Source organism: Callorhinchus milii, unplaced genomic scaffold (assembly GCF_018977255.1).
Source record: "Callorhinchus milii isolate IMCB2004 unplaced genomic scaffold, IMCB_Cmil_1.0 Scaffold2, whole genome shotgun sequence".
Lineage (NCBI taxonomy): Eukaryota > Metazoa > Chordata > Chondrichthyes > Chimaeriformes > Callorhinchidae > Callorhinchus > Callorhinchus milii.
The window spans coordinates 84,930,413-84,953,719 of record NW_024704743.1 but is presented as its reverse complement, the minus strand read 5'-3'; the positions used below and the strand labels follow the sequence as shown (position 1 = coordinate 84,953,719).

Here is a 23,307-nt window from a genome sequence, read left to right as displayed (position 1 = left end):
TTCATGTCCAGGAGGACATCTCAAAGCATTTCACATCAAGGGCTGGGCAGGTTTGAGGTAGAAAATATCTAGACTTTTCTGGCTGTAATTGAGATATATTGAGATATATTTCTGTATTGAGATATATTTCTGTATCACTGAAACAATTTTATTACATGACAATAAAAAATGGAATTGGTTCCTTTTTGATGAACTATGTTTTATGGGTAAACTCACATCAAAATAGACTGCTTATGATATTAAAATATTAAGTCATTTGAGTTGATGCTTCAAAAAATGTAGTACTGCAGGATTACTGAAAGCTTGAATATGTTTAAAGGGAGAAGAAGAATTTTGCACACATTAGGAATTCTAGTTTCTTTACTACAAGACTGACATTCACAAGCATCTGGGGGCTAACCATGTAGTTGTAATAATAATCTTTGTATTTGATATATGCCTTATCATGCCTTTGAGATGTCTCAAAGTCCTTTGCATGATTTTCCTGTGAAATGTAAAGCTTGTGTATTTTAGGTAAAAACAGCAGCTAATTTGCTCCACAAAAAGCCTTGAAATGAATTGCCGATTTTATTTGGGGGATTGTGGGTCAGGAGAAATGACTGGAAGAAATTCCCTTTTCTTTTTGAATGGTGTCATGCAATCTTTAATGTCCACCTAAATGAAGGTAGACCAGACCAGTTTAACCTCTCATCCAAGCAACAGCACCTCCAACATTGCACAATGCAACCAACCACCCTCCACCCACCCACAAGCATTGCATTGGAGTGTCAGTCTAGACTGTGAGTTCAAAGTTCTGATATGTGGCTTGAACACACACATCATTTTCTGACTTGGAGACGAGAGTGGAACCAAATAATCCAGACTGAATCATGGAGCTAATTTGATTATTTTAAAACCGTATCCGGTTTAAAGGATGCTCCCATATAGAGCCAGCAATATCTCTATAGACACATGTTCTAAGTGGCGTCAATTCTAAACAGTGCATAGCTCAATGAAAGGATTAAACTAAGATATCGCCAGAAAGAGAATATTGGTGGTGAGAACAAAAAACAGGAACCGCTACATAGATTTACACAGATTGTACAGCATTTGAAACAGACCATTCTGTCCAACTACCATGCCAGTGTTTATCATAGAGTTATACAGCACAGAAGGAGGCCAATCGGCTCATTGTGTCTGTGCAGGCTCTTCGAAAAGAGTTATCCAAATCATATACTCCACATGAATGTCCACACACCCCTTTCTCCCTCCCATACCCTTCTATTCCCTTCTCCTTCATCTAGCTTCCTATTATTATTATTACCTGCTTTATCATCATTATTATCTGCTTTTTTCCACTCTTCTTCAAAATTGTCCCTCTGCTTTACAGCATAGCCCATGAAGCACTTTAAGAACTTTCTGCTGTCGTGAATGGTGTTATATCAAACACAAAATTATATAAAGCATTCACACTCCAAAAATGGCTGTGCATAACAGTAAGATATTAACTGACTTTTTTTTAAAACATGGCTGTAATTACATCCAACTAACATCCCTTCCCGTTGCAAGCAGAGTTGTTATAGCTAAATCTCTCCCAGAAAGCACAAGGTGAATATCTTTGGCTGCCTTCAGTGGAACGGTAGCTATCTGTGGCAAGGAAGTGGTCACCTCAATTATAAAGTCGTCGCTGCTTCCGACTACGCAGATTTTTCCAGGTAAAATATATTCTAAACAGATCGACCCAATGTTTTATTTTAAGTATTCTGTTTGGAAAAAGGAAGGTTTCTAGCTCACTAGTGAGTCGGGGAAATCAAAAAAAAGGACAAGGAACAGGTAGTGAATCTCAAGTCATGCTGGACTCATTCAGAAAAGTGCAATTTTTTCCCCTAGTAAATACGAATAATTTAAAAACAAATTCAAACAGTTTGAGTGAGAAACATGGAATTGTACTGAAAGATAACTATATTTACACGACATCAACAATAAATTCTGTGAAGTGCTTTGAGAAGTCTCAGCGACATATAGTATTATATTGTATGCAAGGATTATTATTATTTACGAATTTGGATGGCTAGATCAAACACTGCAAAATGCTCCCTGACGACCTCAAGGATGCCCTCATGGGTTTGTTGAAGACTTGTCCAAGACCTGCCCAGTATGGCCCTTCTAGCCATAATCGATGAAAAGCTTCAGTCATTGCCAAAAGATCGAAAATTGCTGGTATATCTAACTGTCAGGACTATAACCAGCAATGGTTCCAAAAGAAAACAATGATGCCACTTGACACTATTGGATGAATGAGCAACACAAGCTGTGATGACACTAAATTGACTATTATCTGTGTTCTTTCTTCCAAAATTATTTGGAGAGGCACATATGAAAGCAAGGGAATAATCCAAAAAAAACACATGTACTTATAGACGTTTTTGGCTCATGAATCAAGTCTGTCATAAAAGGGATACCCTAATACTCTTCAGGAGGCAAGGAAATTATTTGTAGGTTTGCTGGGAAGTAAGTTCCACTGAATGGGATTTTGTGAAATTAATATGAATTTGTGCCTCTAGAGTTATTCTAACAAATTATCAAAGGATTCCTTCAGTACAAGATAACATCCCCCATTTCAGTATACATTTGCTCATAGTATGGTGTCCTGTAGACACATACTAACCGGAAGCATGATACACCCGGTTTCATGCACTATAATATGGCCCATTTCCGGGTCATCACTGATATCACTTCCTGTGAGGTAGTCCCCTATATCACTTTGCAAAGGAAGTAACATTAGTAGTTAGGAAGTAATGACAGCAGCAACCTGATCTGCAAAATTGTCTATTATTTCACAATTCGCTTATATTATTGCCTCTGAGATTCTGAACCCAGAAAACTGCTTTAAAATGGGGTCGCCATATATCTTCTTGGACAAAGCTTCTTTAAGGAAAGTTATGTAAACATGGTGGATCTTTTCTTGAAGGAGAGGAGTGATCACTTTATAATCACAAGAATACAATAATAATAATAATAATCCTTGCATTTGATATAGAGCTTTTCACGTCTTCTAGACGTCTATAAATGAAATCTTGTTGTTGTTTTCTCAAAGCGCTTCACAGAATATACTGTAAAGTGAATTGACTGTATATATTTGTGGGCGAACGCGGCAGCCAATTGCGCACAGCAATGTCCCACAAACAGTCGTAGATTGAAAATGACCAATTTATTTTTGTTTTTTTGTTGTTTTGGAGGGATTATTATTAGGCGTGTGGAGTAAGGAAACTTGCCCAAGGTTTCGCCCTGCCTGGAATTGAAATCAGGTGCGAGTGCTCTAACCACTGAGCTACAGGACTGCACAAGAGAAGTTTGGATAAAGGAGGCCTTTGAGAATACTAAACCTGTCTTCTTTGCATTCCCATGAAGCAGTTTGTTGAACAAGTCCAGCATCCTGGCCTCTATCCTATCCTGGTCACCCACTCCAGTTGTTAACAATAAATACTTCCTGGTACCAGTCTGAAATTTCTCTTCACAACCCTGAACCTATGCCATCTTGTCTCGCTGCCTTGCCTTATCTTGAAAATAATAATCTAGGTTTACATTCTCAGTGCCATTTAGAATCTGATATATGGTGCCCAATCAGTTGTCTTTTTTCAAGGCTGAAGAGCCTGAGTCATTCCTTACAGCTCATCTCTAATACTAGAAAGCAGCATCATTGTTCTCTCCTGCCCTGTCTCTAGGGTTCAACCAACACTCTTGTACACAGAATTTCCCATAATGTTTTAATTGGTTGTTAATTATATGAATAAGAGCACCTGTAGTTCACTCGACACCCATACTTTCAGGCTCAGTTGGTAGCACTCTCAACTCTGAGTCAGAAAGTTGTGATGTTGGGACTTTGAGCTCATCATCCAGGCAGACCCTCCAATACAATGCTGGGGAAGTGCTGCATTGTCAGAGGTGTCGTCCTTTGGATGAGACATTAAACAAAGCTTCATCTACCTGATCAGGTGGAGATTACAGATTCAATGGCAGTATGCGAATAAAGAACAGAGTTTCTCCTGGTATCTTGGCCAACAATCCTAAATAAAATTGGTTAGTTACTTTATTGCTGTTTGTGAGACATTCCTGTTTGCAATTTGGCTGCCGTGATTGCTACAAATACACAGTCACTGCAATTTCTTGTAAATCCTGTAAAGCGCTTTGTGACGTTTTCACAACCAGATAAGGTGCTATTATCATTTGTACATGATTAACACAAACTTCCAATTGGGTTCAATTAGTTTGAAGTTTGAAGGGAAAAAGTCTCATTCTGGCCCAAGATACACAACTTTTGAACCTAGTCTGAGTTGTTCTAAATCCTCCAACAGACACGCTAATAGTGGTTGAGGATGTTGACCACCATCTAATTGTATCCACTCCCTAATAACTCACTACATTTGCTAATTTGACATTGTGCAAAGAACATTGCCATTCAAGAAAGTTAATAACATATCGAAAATAATCCCATAGATCAGTGAAAGAAAAATAACACATTGGACTAGCAGTTAATCTGAGTAAATCAAGGAAATCCAGAATGCGTATGAATAATATTTTCTTACTGACTATTATTGTCGAAACATCTGTGTGGAGTTAATAAAGGAAGAGAATTAATTGCACTGAAGGGAACTTATCAGTCATTTCAGATATCAATCAGATGAACAAGCGCAAAACAAAACCGCAGTAGCTACAGCATAGGAACATGCTATTGACATATCCTGCTATTTTATCAAGACAGTTCTTTATATTCCATTTCCCCACTTTTCCTCCATATCCCTGAATACACTGTGTATGTGTATGTATGTCTCTATCACTGAATCTACTTATCTACCTTTTTAAACAATACAATTAATTCTGCAACTATAGCTTTTTGGGCAGTGTATTCCACTTTTTCATAACTATATTTGAAACAAAAGTTTTCTAATTGTCTTAGACTATTTTAAGACCTTCAAATATATCTTCCCCCCACCTCACCCTTGTTGCTCCCCTCACCACCAGATCGGGTGCAAGCCAGGACCGTCAAGTCTTTGGGGCATCCTCCCTTCCTGATGTGTATGGCGCTATATAAATATAAATTTGTATTGTATAGTGATGTTGGGTTAAAGAGGTGTTAATGATGCAAAACAAAGGGGGGATTGGAACAAAACAGGGGAAAAGAGGTGTTAATAATGCAAAAAATATTAACAACTCTTTTCCCGTTTCCTACCATTTTCTCCTTTGTCTTCCTTGCCCTGCCTCCCCCTATCTGTTAGCCCTTAAAAGCCTCTCCTTCTGAATATGCCCCAGTTCTGATGAAGGGTTGTGGACTGAAACATTGACTCACTTTCTTTTCTCCATAGATGCTGCCTGACCTGCTGAGTGTTCCCAGTGACTTCTGTTTTTGTTTCAGATTTCCAGCATCTGTAGTATTTTGCATTTTGTTGAATGCAAGAGTGATAAGCTAATTACAAAAAAAGCAAATTTACATGTGACTTTCAATGTTCAAGGTATTTAAGCCACGATGAGTAACAGTGGTGTATTGCACAACGTTCCTGTGACAAACCTGGCCTGTGTTCGAGAGTGGAAAAGACAAATCATTAAAAGCTAGTAGCACTTCATTTGTAGAAACACAGAAGCAGAAGTTGTTATGCATCAGACAGTAGAGACAGACAATTCCTCATGTTACGTCTGGAGAGCCATGAGGGAAATCTCAACTCCCACGCACTGGGATATCCTCCAAGAGGGAAACCTTAGACAATTGCATTAGCCTCTTTGGGTAAACATGTTTTGCAGGTTTATATTGTTAAATAAAAAAAAGCAATGGAAAACATAGTGGGAAGGGGGTGGGGTGGAAAATGATCCTGTTGGAAAACATTTTTTTTCACACTATCTGAATGATTAGGGGTCCTGTGACACAAGAGGTATCTTTTTTATTTAAAAAAAACGCAGGACACTTACCAAACATTTTCCACCAGCCACCTGCAGTTATGTACTCATCACTTAGTTATGTGGGATTATATTCCTTAGAACAGAGGAGGTTAAGGGGTGATTTGATTTGGGTGTTTAAAATAATGAAAATAATTTACAGGTAGACAATGGACAACTCTTTCTCTTGTAGAGGAATCTATCACAAATTGGGCATAGCCTTAAATTAAACTAAGACAAATAGACCCGAGGTCAGGAAGTATTTCAACACACGGAGGGTTGTGAAGATGCGGAATGCCCTGTCCCGAAAAAGGTTGTTAAGTGCAGATAGACAGATACTTGGGTAGTATCTCTGGAACTCCTTGCCTCAATCCCCTCCTCTTTGACCATCTTCAATTCACACCTAAAGACTTTCCTCTTCAATCGTGCTTTGGTCACCTCCCCGCTTCCTTTCTGGCTTGGAGCCAAGCCACATGCTGTTCAGTGCTCCGTGACACTACCCACATGAAGGGCACTATATAAATGCAAGTTGTTGTAGTCATATTAGCATATGGTAAAAGTGTGGGTCATTCAGATTAAAAGGTGTACCAAGGTCTAATAAACTGTGAGAACAGGCTCAGTGGGCTGACTGGCCTCCTCCTGTTTTTCTCTATTCTTTGCCCAAGCCAGTTCCCTAATCTACAACACAGATGAAACAATGTAGTAGAAAAATGATTCTGTATGTGTTTTCCTTCTCATGACAACAATTAACATGTTGAAAGAAATATATCACCATAGAGTTTCTACAAAAATAATCTAAAAGATTAAAGCATCCTCCTACTTTCTTTAAAAAAATCTGACGAAGGTTATAGGTTAACAAGTTAAATAAAATTATGAAAACATTCTGAAACTGGTCAGTGTTGTCAAATTTTCAATTATTATTCCAATCAAATAACTTATTTTTGTCTAAAATCTTATCTGCAATTTTTCCAGTAAAACCAAACTAATAGTTTTCCAAAACCAAACTAACTAATAGACAGTTGTTAGGATGTGGAAATTTCCAAGAGGGATGTAAACCGGTCATGAAAGATGAAGGTTTGAAGAACTGTGGGATAGGTAACATACGCAATCCAGAATGCTGAACAATATACAGTACCTGGAATCATCTGGAAATTTGTTTGCAAGTTTTCATTGAACTTAAATTTTTAATGAACATTTAGAACCTACCTCACTTACAAACTCTATTGTTATTACAATGCATTAAATTGTAGTCAACAACAATTTGCACTTATATAGTACCCTCCACACCAGGAGGCATCTCAGAGCACTTAACAATGGTGGAGCCTAAGACCAACCCAGGGGGAGGGGGAAGGTAAATGTAGGCGCTATTGAAAAGGTAGGTCTTCACGTGCGACCTGAAGATGGGAAGGCGGGGGCGAGGTGAAGGGGTTGAGGGAGGGAGTTCCAAAGTTTCGGGGCGTAGTGGCTGAAGGATTCAAGGGACGCAGAAGAGGCCGGACCCAGTAGATGGGGGCAGTGGCTACTGCTGTGGGGAGAGAGTAGGTTAGAGAGGTAGGGGGCTGCCAAGGAATGGAGGGATTTAAACACGAGAGTGAGGATCTTGAAGCCGATCCGCTCTGTGACAGGGAGCCAGTGGAGTTTGGCAAGGACAGGAATAATCGGGGTATGAAGTTTGGTGCGAGTGAGAATGTGGATGGCGGAGGTTTGAATGAGCTGGATTTTGTGAATAGTGGAGGAGGGAAGAACGGCGAGGAGGGTATTATAGTCTAGCCGAGAGGTGACAAAGGCATGGACAAGGGTTTCGGCAGCTCTTGGGGTGAGGTATTGTCGGAGATGGGCAATGTGGCGGAGGTGGAAAAAAGTGGTGCTGGTCAGGGACCAGATGTGGGGGAGGAAGGATGGCTGGGGATCGAACCGAACGCCTAGTTGACATCCATTATTTTGAATTGGGTTTTTCCAAAAAAATCTGCCATTTTGTGCATTGTTCACTTATTTCCCCCAGGACTGTGAAGCAAATTACACAGAAACAGTACTCCAACATAAATATATACAGCATGGAGTACAGTAGCGTAATGGTTAGAGCACTCGCCTCACAAACAAGAGGACACGGGTTCATTTCCCGGGCAGGGCAAAACCTTAGGTAAGTTTCCTTACTTCACATGCCTCTGTTTACCTAGCAGGAAGTAGGAACCAGGTTGTTAGTCAATTGGTGGATTGCTTTCTGGGGGTAATAATCCCTTCAAAAAAAATTAGAAAGAATAATATTGGGTTAACTCAATCCACGATTGTTTGTGGGACATTGCTGTGCAAAATTGGCTGCTGCGTTTTGTCCAAAAAATACAGGAGATTCACTTTGCAGTATATTCTGTGAAGCACTTTGAGACTTCTCAATGGCTTGATAAGTCGTTATATCAAATGCAAGGATTATTATATACAATTATCCTTGCATTTGGTAGAGTGCTCTTTCACATTGTTGAGACATCTCAACCCACTTTACAGGATTTTACTTGAAGTGTAGTGACTGTGTATTTGTAGGTGAATGCACAGCAATGTCCCACGATCAAGCATGAAGTGAATAACTATTTTTTATTCGGGCGATTGTTGACCAAGACACTGGGGAAACTTCTTTCTCTTTTCGAATAGTGTCATGGAATCATTAACATCCATCTGAACAGGCAGATAGTTTAATGCCTCATCCAAAGGACAAACTCTTTAAGAATTCAACACTCCTCCAGCACTGCATTGGAGTGTGAATGTGAGAGACTGTGAGTTCAAAGTCCTGGTATGGGGCTTGAACCCACAACCTTCTGACTCAGAGATGAGAGTGCTATGAACTGAGCCAGGCTGACATCTAAACACAACATATGCGTATCATATGCTGAAGAAGAATGTGAGAGTGATAAGTTAAATGTAATGTTCACTAAAGCTGGCGAGCACTTTGTTCCGTGCTTATCATGGAAAATCACCTCATAACAGTGCACGTTAGAGATCCTTGGTCGATGCCAGGAAGAATTGTCTTTATCTGGACAGATCTTCTTAAGGAAATATCTGTTCAAATACTGCTTTGTTTTTATATTGAGCCAAATATACAAAGTCAATTAGAGGAATTGAAGTGAATGATTTTAAATACGGCCAACTCGTATTCAGTCCATAATGAAGCATTTATCAGGAGCACCAACTACTGCTGCCTCAAAATTGCAGGCGCCTGTCCAATCAATCCAGACTGAAAAATTACCGTTCATCAGGGAATTCCCACACTCTGAGTCATTTTAAAACAAAGAAAATGAAGCTCCTATCCCCCACCCATGCACATATTAACTAGCATTAAATCGGTTCTGGATTTTTTCTAAAAGAAACACGGCCTCGGGATCCAACGTGAAACCCACTGGTCCTAATTGTCACAGCACAATAGAAAGCTTGACAATAAGGCTCTGAAGTGGGGGATGTGCACTGCAATGTTCAAGTGGTGGCTCAGAGTTCAGGTTTCCACAGGCAGCTGTGGAATTCAGAGTCTGTGCCAGCATCAGGGAAACCCTCCAAAACAATGACCCTTAAGGAGGTTCCTCCCTTTCGGGTCATGTTTATGACTCATAAATTCTAATATTGTCACTGTTAAGGAACAGATATTTGAAAGTTGTCCATAAATATAAAGACCCTTCATAAAACATCCAGTCAAACTTCAATATACCGAAAAAAAGCCAATGTTATGACAAACTTTTTTCCTAGTGCCGGCTCAATATCCATTGCAGTCAAAAAACGGTAAGGCTCTCACAGAAGCTTAACCCCTGACAGAATAATTCCAACCATTGCCAAGAGTTTGGAAAGGATCATAAACCAGAAGAAAAAGTAATTTGGTGCATTTTTGCAATCAAGGCCTGTCAGTTATGGTATAAAATGCATTATTTTAAAAGAAACTACTGAAAAACGCTGAATATAGAACATTTTATCCCAGATATTATAAATGGCAGTTTTTTTTCACTTGTTAGAAGGTACTGAATTTCAATAATAGATTTTTGAGATGGTCTGGAAGAAACGTATTTGCTGCATCAATAACTTAACAGAGGGCCTGGGTAACACAGTGGATTCAAATGCAGCCTGGACTAATGGGATGAACCCGTCTGTCTGTTGTTTATGAGAGAACCATTTGAAATATATTAGGTCATGTCCAGTGCCTAGTGGGCACAATTGCACACTCAAACCTGAACTCACTCAGATGCCACCAGATTTATATTCCCCTACCAAATGCACGCAAAGTGCTTCACAGGATACACTTTGCAACATATCTTGTGATACACTTTGAGACGTCCTACGAAAACTGTGAAAGGTGCTGTATCAACTGCAAGAATTATTATTATAGCTGGTAAGAGAAATGCGAAATTTCACACTAGTGCAACAAGGATGACATTAACACACAAAGTGGGCAATAGTCTTTGTGGCTGCAGATTGGAAAATGTACAGTCCTTGTCAGTGCCAGTTTATGAGGTGTGAAGCTCACATTGTTAGATTTGCTGATCAGTAGGAATTGAAACATATCTGCCCACAAAGAAAAGTTAGTTTATCGATGAGAGGACAAAGGATCACTAGGCACATAAAATGGAAAACTCTTCAATTTCCCAGTGGGCACAAATTTCACCAGAGTAAAAGATAAAGAGGCTGCGCTCCGGTGATATCAGTCAGCAACTGCCCTGTACATCGCATCTTGTATTCAGCCCTGAAGTAGGTGCATATGATCGGTTTCCACATTGACAAAATAGCTCTCTGCGTGCATGAGAAGATTAAATACACTTGCTGATCAGTGGATGCCATGTATGTGGATTCCTTTGCCAGACACTGACGCTGCGTACCCTTTGGTTCTTGCAGAAAAAGAGCACCTTCTCAGCTCCACAATTAATCAAAATATGTTTTTCAAAGGAACCATACGACAGAAATAAAGAACTACATTTGAAGACAAGGAACTGAAAATTCAAAGAACTCAGTTACAGAGTTTCCTTCTTCTTTAAGACAAACACATTAACTAAGAAAGGGCAAGGGTCACATCTTAACAGATGTTTAAACATAATCCATTTAAAACAACTTCATATCTCTATCTGTAAATTCATGGCACTATAAGATCAAAAACAATCAAAACAAACACTTACTGATTCTAATTGGCAAACAGAAACTATTCTGACAGCAGCTGTATAAATATGACTTTTTTTTGCCTCTTTTAGATTTTTCTGACTGGAGTTAAATACTTACATTGAAACTCAAAAGGATTAAGTAGACGGCAGGCACAAATTTTCCACAAAAGCTCATGATTATTAATAATTCACACCTATTATTTAAATTGTAACATTAAATTTCACACTGCAACGACAAAGCTTAGTGTTGAAACAGTTCTATTGAGTTCCTTGGCAACAATACAGATGCACAAAGGCATGAAGTAAATGATTCGATCATCTATAGCGTCCAGAATATGTAGCACATAAATAATGAGCAGGACAATAAAAAGTACTTTACAGCAGATGATAGCAGAGCAACAACAACAACAATTTGCACTTACATAGCATCTTTCAGGTTGGGAAAGGGTCTCAAAACACTTTAGATTTTTTTTGGTCAGCTGGGTGGCTGACACATGCGGACACCCATCTCCGTGCTGAAGAGTATCCACACAAAGCTGAGATTTCCATGCATCCCACCTACACATGGATAGATTGTTGGAATGGAAACTCTCTCCCTGGAGGCACGTGTCCTGCTTACCTAATTCTGGAAAGTATTAGGCACAGGTTGGCAAGAGTCAAGGCTTGGGGACCTTAGAGTGTGCATTGGGGTACTGCTGGAGTCGAAACCAGCTAAAACTGCATAGCTTGCCATTGATATTGCTGTCTGGAAAGCTTTCCCACTGCTTGTCTAGCTAGGACCACCCTATCCGTTTGGGCTTTGGCTTTCAGGGTTATGTTACAGACTGAGCGGAAGCCCCAGTTTAAAAAAGGGGTGAAAGTTTAGATGCTTAGTAATATGTCTTATCCTCAAAGGTAGATTTATAGTTTTTGAACCAAAAGTATTCTCGTCATTTATACTTCTTTCTGGTGTCAGATAACAATACTAAATATCCTTCCACATACCTGCTGCTTTTTCTACAAAGATGACCTTTGACTCTGGCAGAAAGTTATGACCATTTAAAATCATCTTCTTTCCGCCAGCGACAGGATAGCTGTCCATGCTTTGTTTTTCCACAAGTGGTAATTCTTGTGCAGATCTCTGAGCTGAAAATAAAAGAAAGTCAACAATAATAATTTTATGGATTGAATATGAAACCTCTGGGTTTATTTCTCAATAAAAAAGCTGGGTCCTTCAGCCTTGAGAAAAGATGACTCAAAGAAGACCTCATAGAGACATATACAATTTGAGATAGCATTGAAAAAGTAAATCCAGTTCTATAGTTTAGAACAAGTGGACATAGGTTTAGAGTTCTAATGGTCATTTGAGGGCAGATAGCAGGAAGTTTTTCTTTACTCAGAGGTTTTAGAACAGGTGGCAATGCGCACTGAACTCATTTAAAAGCAGCATTTTGCTATGATAGGGGTGAAATGGTAGGGTGGGTGTTCTGGAAGGATGAGATCGGATGAGCCGAAATACTTCTTCATCCAGACCAATTTTGTGTGATCTTTCGAGTAGCTGTTTACAATTATTTCGTTGGAGAAGGTCCATGGAAGGCCAGTGACTAAAATTCCACTTGACTGGCCTGAAATGGGATGGGCATGAATAATTCAGCTATTACACCAATCAAGGGCCAAAAAACACATTCTGGAATATTAACTCTGCTCTGTGTTTTCTGCTGCTGCAGACTCTGGCTGAAACCACCTCTTCCAGTGGCTACTGCACTGCCTCAGTGCTGCACTGCATCATTGGCTTGTTTGCATCAAAGGTGCAAACTGGGCATGAGCAGCTATCTTAAAAACTGACTCAAACAGAGGGTGACTCCTAATTTAAGATATAAAAGTTAGATTGGAAAGAAAAAAAAGGAGACAGACAGACAAGGAAGAACTCTTACAGTAACAAAATATGAAAAATAAAATATTTGTTGCTTTTTTTAAGAATAGATAATGTGAAGCATTGAAGAGATTTAGTCCTGATTGGTGGGGAAGCTAAACAACAACATTGAAAGCACAGTCACATGAACACACACGCACTTGGCAAATGGGACATGAAATGTCCTATCAAGAACCATGATTATATCAGAATTCATGATTCCTTTTAAAAGGAAATACTTGTACAACGATAACTTGCACTTATAGAGCGCCCTCCACGCAGGGTAGTATCTCAGAGTGCTTAACAGTGGCAGAGCCTGACTCCGAAGCGGCGGGGGGGGGGGGGGGGGGGGGGGCGGGGGAGGTGACTGTAAGCACGGTTGAAAAGGAAGGTTTTCAGACCAGACTTCAAAAAGGTAGAGAGGGGCAAGGTGGAAGGATTGAGGGAGAGTGTTCCAGAGTCTCGGGGTGTGGCGGCTGAAAGTGCAACCTCCAATGGTGGGGCGGAGGGAGCAAGGGACGAGCAGGAGGCCGGTGCCAGTTGAGTGGAGGCGGAGTGAGGATTGAGGAGTGAGGAGGTCAAAGAGGTAGGGAGGTGCCAGGGAGTAAAGGGATTTGAACACAAGTGTAAGGATCTTGAAGTAGATCCGTTCGGTGTTCCAACTTAACAGTCCATCGCAGATCTGGCTGGACCTTATCAAATCTTACTGCTCTGCCCTCACCCCTGCTAAATCATTGTTCTACTCCAAAACAATCTTGGGAGACCAAGGACAACCCCAGGCTCCTGTTCTCCATCACCAACTGGCTCCTCCGCCCACTCTCTCACGCCTTGCCCATTCTGTCCTCCAACGCCAACTGCGAGGAGATGTTGGAATTGTTCGAAACCAAAGTCGAGGGGTTTCACTCAGCTGCCTCTGCCCTTCTGACCACTAGCCCCTCCCCTTTGCCCCCTCACACCCAAGCACCTCCCCATCCCTCCGTCCACACCTTCGAACCTGTTTCCCCCTCCTCTCTCATCACCACCATAACCCACATGAAACCGATCACCTGCTCCTTTGACCCCATCTCTATCCCTCTCCTTACCTCCCAGTTCCACCTCCTTGCCCCCCTACTCACAGACATCATGAACTTCTCCCTGTCCACTAGCATAGATCCCCCCCCCTCTAAAAACAGCCATCATCACTCCTGTCCTTCAAAAACCCTCCCTGAACCCATCCCTGCTCTCAAACTACTGCCCCATCTTCAACCTTTCATTCTTTTCCAAGGTCCTGGAATGACTCATTGCTTCCCAGCTTCGCTCTTTGCTCTCCCGCCACTCCCTTCACGAATCCCTACAACCGGGTTTTCATGCCGCCCACTGCACAGAAACAGCTTTGGTCAAAGTGACAAATGACATTTTGTCTATCTGTGACCAGGGCTCCCTCTGCCTCCTTGTCCTCCTTGACCTTTCTGCTGTCTTCGACACCGCCAGCACTCTATCCTCCACCACTGCCTCTCCACTCACCTCACCCTTCATGGTTCTGTTCAAGAATGGTTCAGATCCTATCTCTCACACCGTCTCCACAACCAGTTTCTCCTCCAGCCCTGGCACGATCTCGTGCAGAGTTCCTCGGGGCTCTGTCTTGGTCCGCTCCTTTTCAATATCTATATGCTCCCTCTTGGGTCACATCATCCGCAGATATGGGATACATTTCCACATGTATGCATGTGGATGATACCCAACTCTATCTCTCTGCCTCCACCCTTGACTCCAGGACCACTGCTATCCTGACAGAATGTCTGTCAAACATCAAGTGAGAGCTAACTTTCTACAGTTGAATGTCAACAAGACCGAGGCTCTCCTGATTCGCTCCCGCCAGTGCTTCCTCACCTCAGGTGCTGACAGTATCACCATCCATGGATGCACACTCCACTTTACTAAGCCAGTCTGGAACCTTGGCATCTTGTTTGACCCTCAACTGTCCTTTATACCCCACATCCGTGCCATGTCGCGCTCTGCCTTCCCCCACCTCCACAACATTGCTCGACTCCGCCACTGTCACACACCACAGGCTGCCAAGAGCCTCATACACACATTCATAACAAGTAGGCTCGACTAGATAAACTCCCTGCTTGTCGGTCTTCCCAACTCCGCCCTCCATAGGCTGCAGATCATCCAGAACTCTGCAGCTCGTGTCCTCTCCTGCACCAGGCTCTGCGACCCCATCCTCCCCCGACTCCATCGGTTTCCCATCACAGAGGATCCAGTTCAAGATCCTGGTCCTCACCTTAAAGCCCTCAATGGCCTTGCTCTCCCCTACCTCTGCAACCTTCTAACCACCTGTCAATATGCCTGCTCCCTCCGCTCAGCAGGCTCCAGCCTGCTTCACGTGCACCACCTCACCCACCCCACCATTGGCGGGTGGGCCTTCTGCTACTCTGCCCCCACCCTCTGGAAGACTATCCCGCAGTCCCTCCGCTTCACCCCCTCCCTTGGCTCCTTCAAGACCCATCTTAAGACCATACTCTTCGACCATGCTTTTGATCACCTTCCTTCCACCCCTGCCCTCCACCCTCCACGATCCCGACCCCCAGCTCGGGTCCGAAACACTGATTGTCCAGCGCATTGGGACATCCTCCCGACGTGAATAATAATAATAATAATAATCCTTACATTTGATATAGCGCTTTTCACGTCAGGAGGACGTCCCAAAGCGCCTCACAGAACACACTGTAAAGTGAATTGACTGTATATTTGTGGGCGAACGTGGCAGCCAATTGTGCACAGCAATGTCCCACAAACAGTCGTAGATTGAAAATGACCAATTTTATTATTGTTTTTGGTTTTGGAGGGATTATTATTAGGCGTGTGGAGTAAGGAAACTTGCCCAAGGTTTCACCCTGCCTGGAATTGAACTCAGGTCTCTCACTTGCAAAGTGAGTGCTCTAACCACTGAGCTACAGGACTCCACAGAAAGGAGCTATACAAATGTAATTTTGTTGTTGTTGATGAGGAGCCAGTGGAGCTTTTTGTAAAAATTGTAAAAGGAGTGGGGAAAGAGCAAGGGGTGGGGTGTTAAATGGATTGACTTCAGAGAGCTGGCACAAGCACAATAGTTTTCTTCTGTGCTGTTAATTTCTATGATTCTATTGTTCAATATGCAAAGTTTGCGTGGTTAGAGCACTCGCTTTGCAAGTGAGAGACCTGAGTTCAATTCCAGGCAGGGCGAAACCTTGGGCAAGTTTCCTTACTCCACACGCCTAATAATAATCCCTCCAAAACAAAACAATAATAAAATTGGTCATTTTCAATCTACGACTGTTTGTGGGACATTGCTGTGCGCAATTGGCTGCCGCGTTCGCCCACAAATATACAGTCAATTCACTTTACAGTGTGTTCTGTGAAGCGCTTTGGGACGTCCTCCCGACGTGAAAAGCGCTATATCAAAAGCAAGGATTATTATTATTAGTTATTTTGGTGGCACTTTGACTTCTATTTGAATGGACAGCTTTGTTTCAATAGATTGGACATGTTGAGCATTTGCTCAGATGAAGAGGGCTGATGTGTTAAATGGGGAAAGCAGGTATTTGTGGCAACGTGAGACAGAGCAGGGAGGTGTGGAATGTGTCTGAGAATATCTTAGATTTTGGTCCTTTTTCTCTCCCTCCATTCCCTTCAGCTCCCTCCCTCTCACTCCATCTCCCCCCCCACCCGCCTCACCACTGCTCAAATGCCCAGCCAGCGTGCAAAAAGTGATGAGACGTCCTTGGGATGTCAAAGGGGCTATAAATGTAAATTGTATTATAAAGTTGTACTGAATTGTACTGTAAAAATGGGATTTGAGATGCATTAGATGTGGAAGCTTGATATAGGACACAAAATGTACAAGAATGATCCCAGTTAGAGATTATTGAAATACATGTCAATCACACATTTGTTATTAAGCAAAGAAGCACAATGTTACATTTTGTTTAACTCTAATTCTAACTTGCACATTGGGTGCTAGGGACTAGTCTATCAAGAAAACCTGGAATGTTTTTTTACACAGACACCCCCCACCCCATGAGTTTAATAAACTGACCACTTCCTCTGAACTTTGAGCCATTTAAATTTTATAGAGCAAAATCAAATGCTGGTATTATTACAATAATAATCCCACATGGGCTCCTAGCTGCAGCTAATGCAATGCTTGAAGGAGACCACAAAGGACTGGAAAGATAACAGGACAAAAATTACACAAAAAAATATTTAAAATGGAGCACAATTGCAAAATGTGATATTGAATTTGGCATAACCAACAAATGAATCATACTTACAGCACTCAATAGGATTAGATGAAACTTGCAAAGAAAGGGATCTACCGTTGGGCTGTGGAATTTGTACACGAAAGACCAGCCTCACTCTTGTATTCTTCCGTCCAATGTCAGTCTCCCCTTTCCTCAGTTCTATGTCAGAATTCCGAAGTTTCAGGATCCCTGCACAATCAATACTGTTCGAGGCAAGAAAAGGAAATTGTTGTTAACATAGGGAAGATGCCTCGAAAATACTGTATATACTTAAGCTATTTTTTCAGCTCCACTGACAACTGTTCCTTACAAAGTATAAAGAAATTATCCTCACTTTGCTATTTTGGGTAAGACAATCAAGTATAAACCTCTCCTCTCTCTTTCACCTCTTCCCTAAATAATGGAAATAAAAGCATAGATGGCAGACAATATTTGACTTGTCCTTTTACAATTAAATTTCCAGTTACCAATAATCTTTAGGTAATATTTGTAATATAGGCCAGGGATCAATTATAGCCATCTTGCCCTTTAGTTGTGGCCCTGTTGATGTGAAAGGCGCTACACAAATGTAATTTGTTGTTATTATGACCAAGTTGATAGCTAGAGAGCAGTTCTCTGAATCAGTAAGGAACTCACAACATTATCTAAGGGACTTCGCATAAATGGGGTTGTAAGGCCTCTAATAGCATGTATTTAAGGAACTGTAAAGTAACTAAAAATAGGAAAGTAATCTTAGTTTAATCAGAACTTCATCAAAGCTACTCTGGTTGGTCCAGTTGCTAAAGGCAAATTAGTTGCAGATTTCTGTGAAAACCCCAAATGAATTAAAGAACTTCAGACATGTAAAACTAACAGAAAACTCAAATAACTAATTCAATATTTAATCCTTGGTGATTTTGAACTAACAATGGAGTTTTGGCACCATCCACAATCAAGCCTTTCCAGCTGAAAAGATCATAGACTGTTCATTTTTTAAATTTAACATCAAATAGGTCATTTAATACAGTATTGGATATTCTTGCACTAATGAAGCCCATAATTAACTATTCATTTTAGGGCCTGACAGAGCACACAACTTCCTCCTGCCATTAGTACTTTTTTATGCCCTGGATTCTGATGTAAAAACATGTCCCATTGAATAACACTGTAGATCACCTTTTAGAAATGTTGCTGAAATAAAATAGCCTCTGATATAAGGCACATCTTATGAATCCTGTACGTGTACAATAACCATACTTTTTTGTATTATTCCCATAGATAGTGTTATAAAGATCACCTTCTGCATTGTGGCTTTTTTACTTTTTTTAATCCCCATCCCAATATTTCTTCTTCTCTGAAGATGCTGAAATTCTGCTGTGGTCTTGTTTCAGAGACAACAAAAATTACATTTGCATAGCGCATTTCACGTCGAGAGGACGTCCCAAGGCGCTGGACAGCCAGAGATCTGCACCCGAGCTAGGGGAACACCATCTACACTCCAGTATATCACCTAAGGGGTCAATCGTCATGTGTTACGGTGGGCACAGAGGGAGTGCCAGCATACCATTCAACCATGGGAGACATCAATGCAACTCATTCCTGTCCACACCAAAAACATCTACACAGCAGATGTCATAGAACTGTAATCAGAAGCGAAAACCCTGGCTTATTATTTTCCCCTTACTAGACCAGAGGTTAATTGTAGCTTATTATCTCACCAGATAACATCAGCTACGTAACTCACCACATTTTGCAAATCATACCTGGGACCTGCTGGGTCTCTAAGGCTCAGTGGCTTTATTGGCCATCATCAGAGATCTTACTTGCAATGGTAGCTTTGAATCATCCAGTTAAGATTTTAGTATCAATCACTGCTCATACTGTAACTGTTTCACTGTGTGTAAATAACAAAGTATTTTAACTTGCTTGTAATTCCTGTTAATATACTACCTCATGACTCGGAGACGGGAATTATTTTTGGAAAAGCTGGACTGCTTTTTTAATGAGAAGCTATAAATGGTCAACAAAATGTGTCCAAATGTGTGGATAAGGAGGCTTACTTTGCTCTCATATTGTTCTCTGGTAGCAGTGGAATTTCCAACACTTTGGTATTGTTGATTATGGTTTCGTGACTGGTAGTGGAAACGGTCTTTCCGGTGATTCGGTGGACCTGGTAGAAGGCATGTGGTCGTAGCAGGCGGTCATCTGCTGTCCCAATAAACAGCTGCAGAGTGAGGGGTTCACTTTCCATGTAACCATGGAGCTGGCAATAAAACAGAAGATTCTTACTAGACATTGTACACATAAAGTGCTAAAAAGACCAATTTATTTTTTATAGGGCTAGAGCCAAGAACAGGCAAGAAAATTATTGACAGGTGCTAAGTGTTTAACACTTTTCAGTTACTGAGACATAAAAGTACATTTAGGCAACTTCTCAATTAATAAATTCAAGCATTTTCTTCTTACTACTAACCACTGCTTTGAGGTAGTTATGGGGCCATTACCATGTACTGTATTCGTCAATAGAATAAATCAGAGAGGCTGCATGAGTGGTACCACAAATCTCGGGTAAAGTGCATTTCTTTTATAGTCGCACTTTTACTTGACAAGCAAAAATAATGTGCAGACATGAATTTTGAACATCTTGTTCTTTGGCACACTCGGGACTTGATTCTCTAATATGTTTAAACTTCTTAGTGAGCACTCCTATAATTGTGGTTTACGGCAGTGCTGAAATAAACCAAATAAATCAATGGCTACGCATCATGCTGAACAGGACTAACTATGGGCATGAGAAACTAACATTCAAATCTCAATTCTGTTGAGCTGAAAATATGCAACCTTGTCGCTGCTGAGCGCTTACAAAGAGCACACAAATTTTACAATAAGGCGATCAATGTCCTTATTTCAGAAAATTGGGAGTCATTGAAATCCACACATTTAATAATAAGAATTCTTGCATTTGATATAATAATAATCCTTGCATTTGATGTAGCGTTTTCACATCTTCCAGACGTCTCAAAGCGCTGCACAGAATATACTGTAAAGTGAATTGACTGAATACTTGTGGGCGAAACTCAGCAGCCAATTGCACACAGCAGTGTCCACAAACAGTCATGGATTGAAGTGACCAATTTTTTTTGAAAAATTACTATCAGGCGTGTGGAGTAAGGAAACTTACCCAAGGTTTCGCCCTGCCGGGAATCAAACCCAGAACTCTCGCTTGTGAGGTGAGGGCTCTAACCACTGAGCTACAGGACTTCTGTAGTGCCTTATCACGTTATTGAAATGCCTCAAAGTACTTCATAGAATATACTGTAAAATGGATTGGCTGTATATTTTTGTAGGGCACAAGATTGTCCTTGGGACAATACAATAAAATCTATCTGCAAAGCCAGTTAAAACACAATACCTTTCACACAAACAAAGGCCGCTCAGCCCACTGTATCCATGCACTTTTTTTTATATAAAGGTTTTTTTAAATTAATTCCCATATTTCCCTTAGGTTTTTACAAAAGGGCGACAGAGTCACAAAGCAGTGGTCCATCATGATAAATAGTAGCATGAACTAAGGTGACATATGGGACATGAAGAAAAACTGGTGTCCTCTGAATGGGTCAACAAGGAACACTGCAAAAGTGCTTAGGAGGAATTAACTCAGCAGGACCAGAGCTTAAAGCAGGACATATAATCATTCGTCGTAAGTGCAGCTACAAGAATGAATTCAAAATGGGATCACAAACCACCTCTATATTCATCTCAGAGAAATATTTTTCTCCCTGAAACTAACGTGTGTAATTCACAGCTTTCAGAAAGCTTCTCATTTGGACATAATCTACTGAAAAGGTTACTTTGTGGGGGAAAGTTGTCAAGAACCTTTCTTTACTCCCAAACAATCATTACTTGAAACTTGCAGTCTGACGTGATGCAATTTAGCAGCCAATTCTGACCTCCATACTTAAATGCAGAACAAGAACCTACTTGAGCTCATTATGGTCAGCAGTGCCCCTGATTGCTGAACAGTTAACTCCAGATCACCCGTGTCCATTTAGCGCAGGAAATAGATTTGAAGATAATACAAGTTAACTAGGGGAGAATCTACGCCATCTACCATTGTGCTGTTTCGTCTGCATCAAATATCTTAAAGTGTTGTCGGAAATGTAACTGTTGTTTTCAAAGTGTTCACAGAGAATTCACAAGAGCTGAACACTTACTCCTGCAAAGATGCAATTTCTAGATAACCAGATTTCAAGGAACAAAGCAAGGAATGTAGCTGGCCAAGAAGGGCTCTGGATGATATTCAACATTGGCCGATCAACAAAGCAAAAATGCTACTCTCCTGCAAACACTTACTAAATGCAGTATATATGAAACTAAAAATTCCTCTGAAACATTTGTAACAAATGAATACATCTTACATATTCGAAAATGCTTTAAGAACAGAAATCTGTTTTTTTCTTGTTTATGCAAATTCCAATTGAACTTACATTAAATAGTATAAATCCGTTTTCTGGAGTACAAAGTATACAATGATAAATGAAAATACACACTCTAAGAAAAAGGCACTTTTTATTTTCTCCCAAGAGAAATTGCTGGCATTCACTCCACTTGTGTGCACTGAACATCAATAATTTATTTGCATTGCATCAGCTTAGCTGAACATCAGTGGTTTATTTGCAATGGATTAGCTCTGAAATTGGTACTATTTTTGATAGCCAAGAATTGACTGCTGTTTTCTTCTGGTTTGCGATAAGCAAACTAGACATTCTACCCACTTCCATGCTGAATTCATCAAACGACAAGTGATTGCATTTCACTACACCCATTTGTCATTATGAGGCAAATAGCACTCTTCTGCAATGGTGATTTCCCACAGACCAATGGGAAATTCAATCTAAACAAGATACACAGGTTTACAGAGAATAGACTAATAATGAATGAATGCTGAATAACCCATTAGCTATGTGACCATCATCAAAAGATGGCCTATTTTTAATAAATCATTGCATCCCGTAAAGCAACCGCTTATGAAAGTACATTTTGATTTATTTTATGATACAGTATTTGAGAAATTATTTTCTGTTTGTCTTGTCTGAAGGACTGCCCTTTACATCCAGTTTACATTTTTCTACCCTTTTCCTCCTTAAGCCCTTATAACCTTTACAACATGAAGATCAACTATCCAAATATTCTGATATTTATGTGACTCAGTTGTAGAACATATTGCCAAGTAACTGCAAATGGCCTGTACTCCCCTTGTGACATTGTCAAGTGCATGCAGTCCACTACATATGGACTTTTGGCCTTTTAAACACTGGCTCAGTCAATCCATTTGAGAGCTGCAATAACCTTTTCTAAAAATCTCTTAGGTTCAGAAACATACAGAATTACTTGCAGTGTACTCCAAATGCCTTAGATATTGTCAGCACTTTATTCGGCAATGCCTTCAGCAGAGGAGGGAAGATAAGAGAAAAACTGATGAGAGAAAAAAAATGTAAAAGAACATTGAGGAACATTGAAATTAGTCAGATAATACATTGAGAAATGGATTTGATTTGACTAAAATTTTAACACTGAGTATTAAAGTGTGGAATGATTCAACAAAGTCTGTCATCATGGTATGCTTTGCTTTTTTTGTTGCATTTTCATGAAAGTTCCAAGTCCTCAGCATTTGTAACAATGTAAAGTCCAGAGGAATTAAGGTTTTCTGAGCGGTCCATAACCAAAAAGAAACTGGACACTTTCCAAGTTCTTCTGGCGCTATCACTCAGATCAATACTGGACTATTGTAACTTAAATACAAGTATTACTGGCACTCATCAGAATACATACAGAGAGGATTAGCACTGTAATATGAAAAGTACTGTTATGATAGATTTATGAGTAAAATGTTAGCCATTGTCACAACCCAGCATATTGACAGCTATGAATGGACAGCAATATATTCTGAAACCTCAATTTATTACATCCATTTGCCGAAAGCAAAATTAGTTTCTCAAATGTTTAAGTTCCTATGCAATTTCATGAAAGCAACAGGTTCCACTTCAAGTCACTTTTTGCAATTAGAGAACCTTTTCCACTTTGTTATTCAAGTATTTGAAATGATGCTCTGCACTAAATTTGGTCTATACTGCACTGTTCAATG

The 23,307-nt window shown here is 40.4% G+C and overlaps 1 protein-coding gene across 1 annotated transcript in view; it reads right to left on the bottom strand.

The window, feature by feature from the left end:
- The window catches only part of nfatc1 (nuclear factor of activated T cells 1), a 124,990-nt gene that overhangs the window by 72,495 nt on the left and 29,188 nt on the right, over nucleotides 1-23,307 (bottom strand). Inside the window, 3 exon segments of the mRNA XM_042331819.1 lie at nucleotides 12,012-12,152; nucleotides 17,214-17,386; nucleotides 19,223-19,425. Of these exon segments, the coding sequence (XP_042187753.1) occupies nucleotides 12,012-12,152; nucleotides 17,214-17,386; nucleotides 19,223-19,425 (517 nt within the window).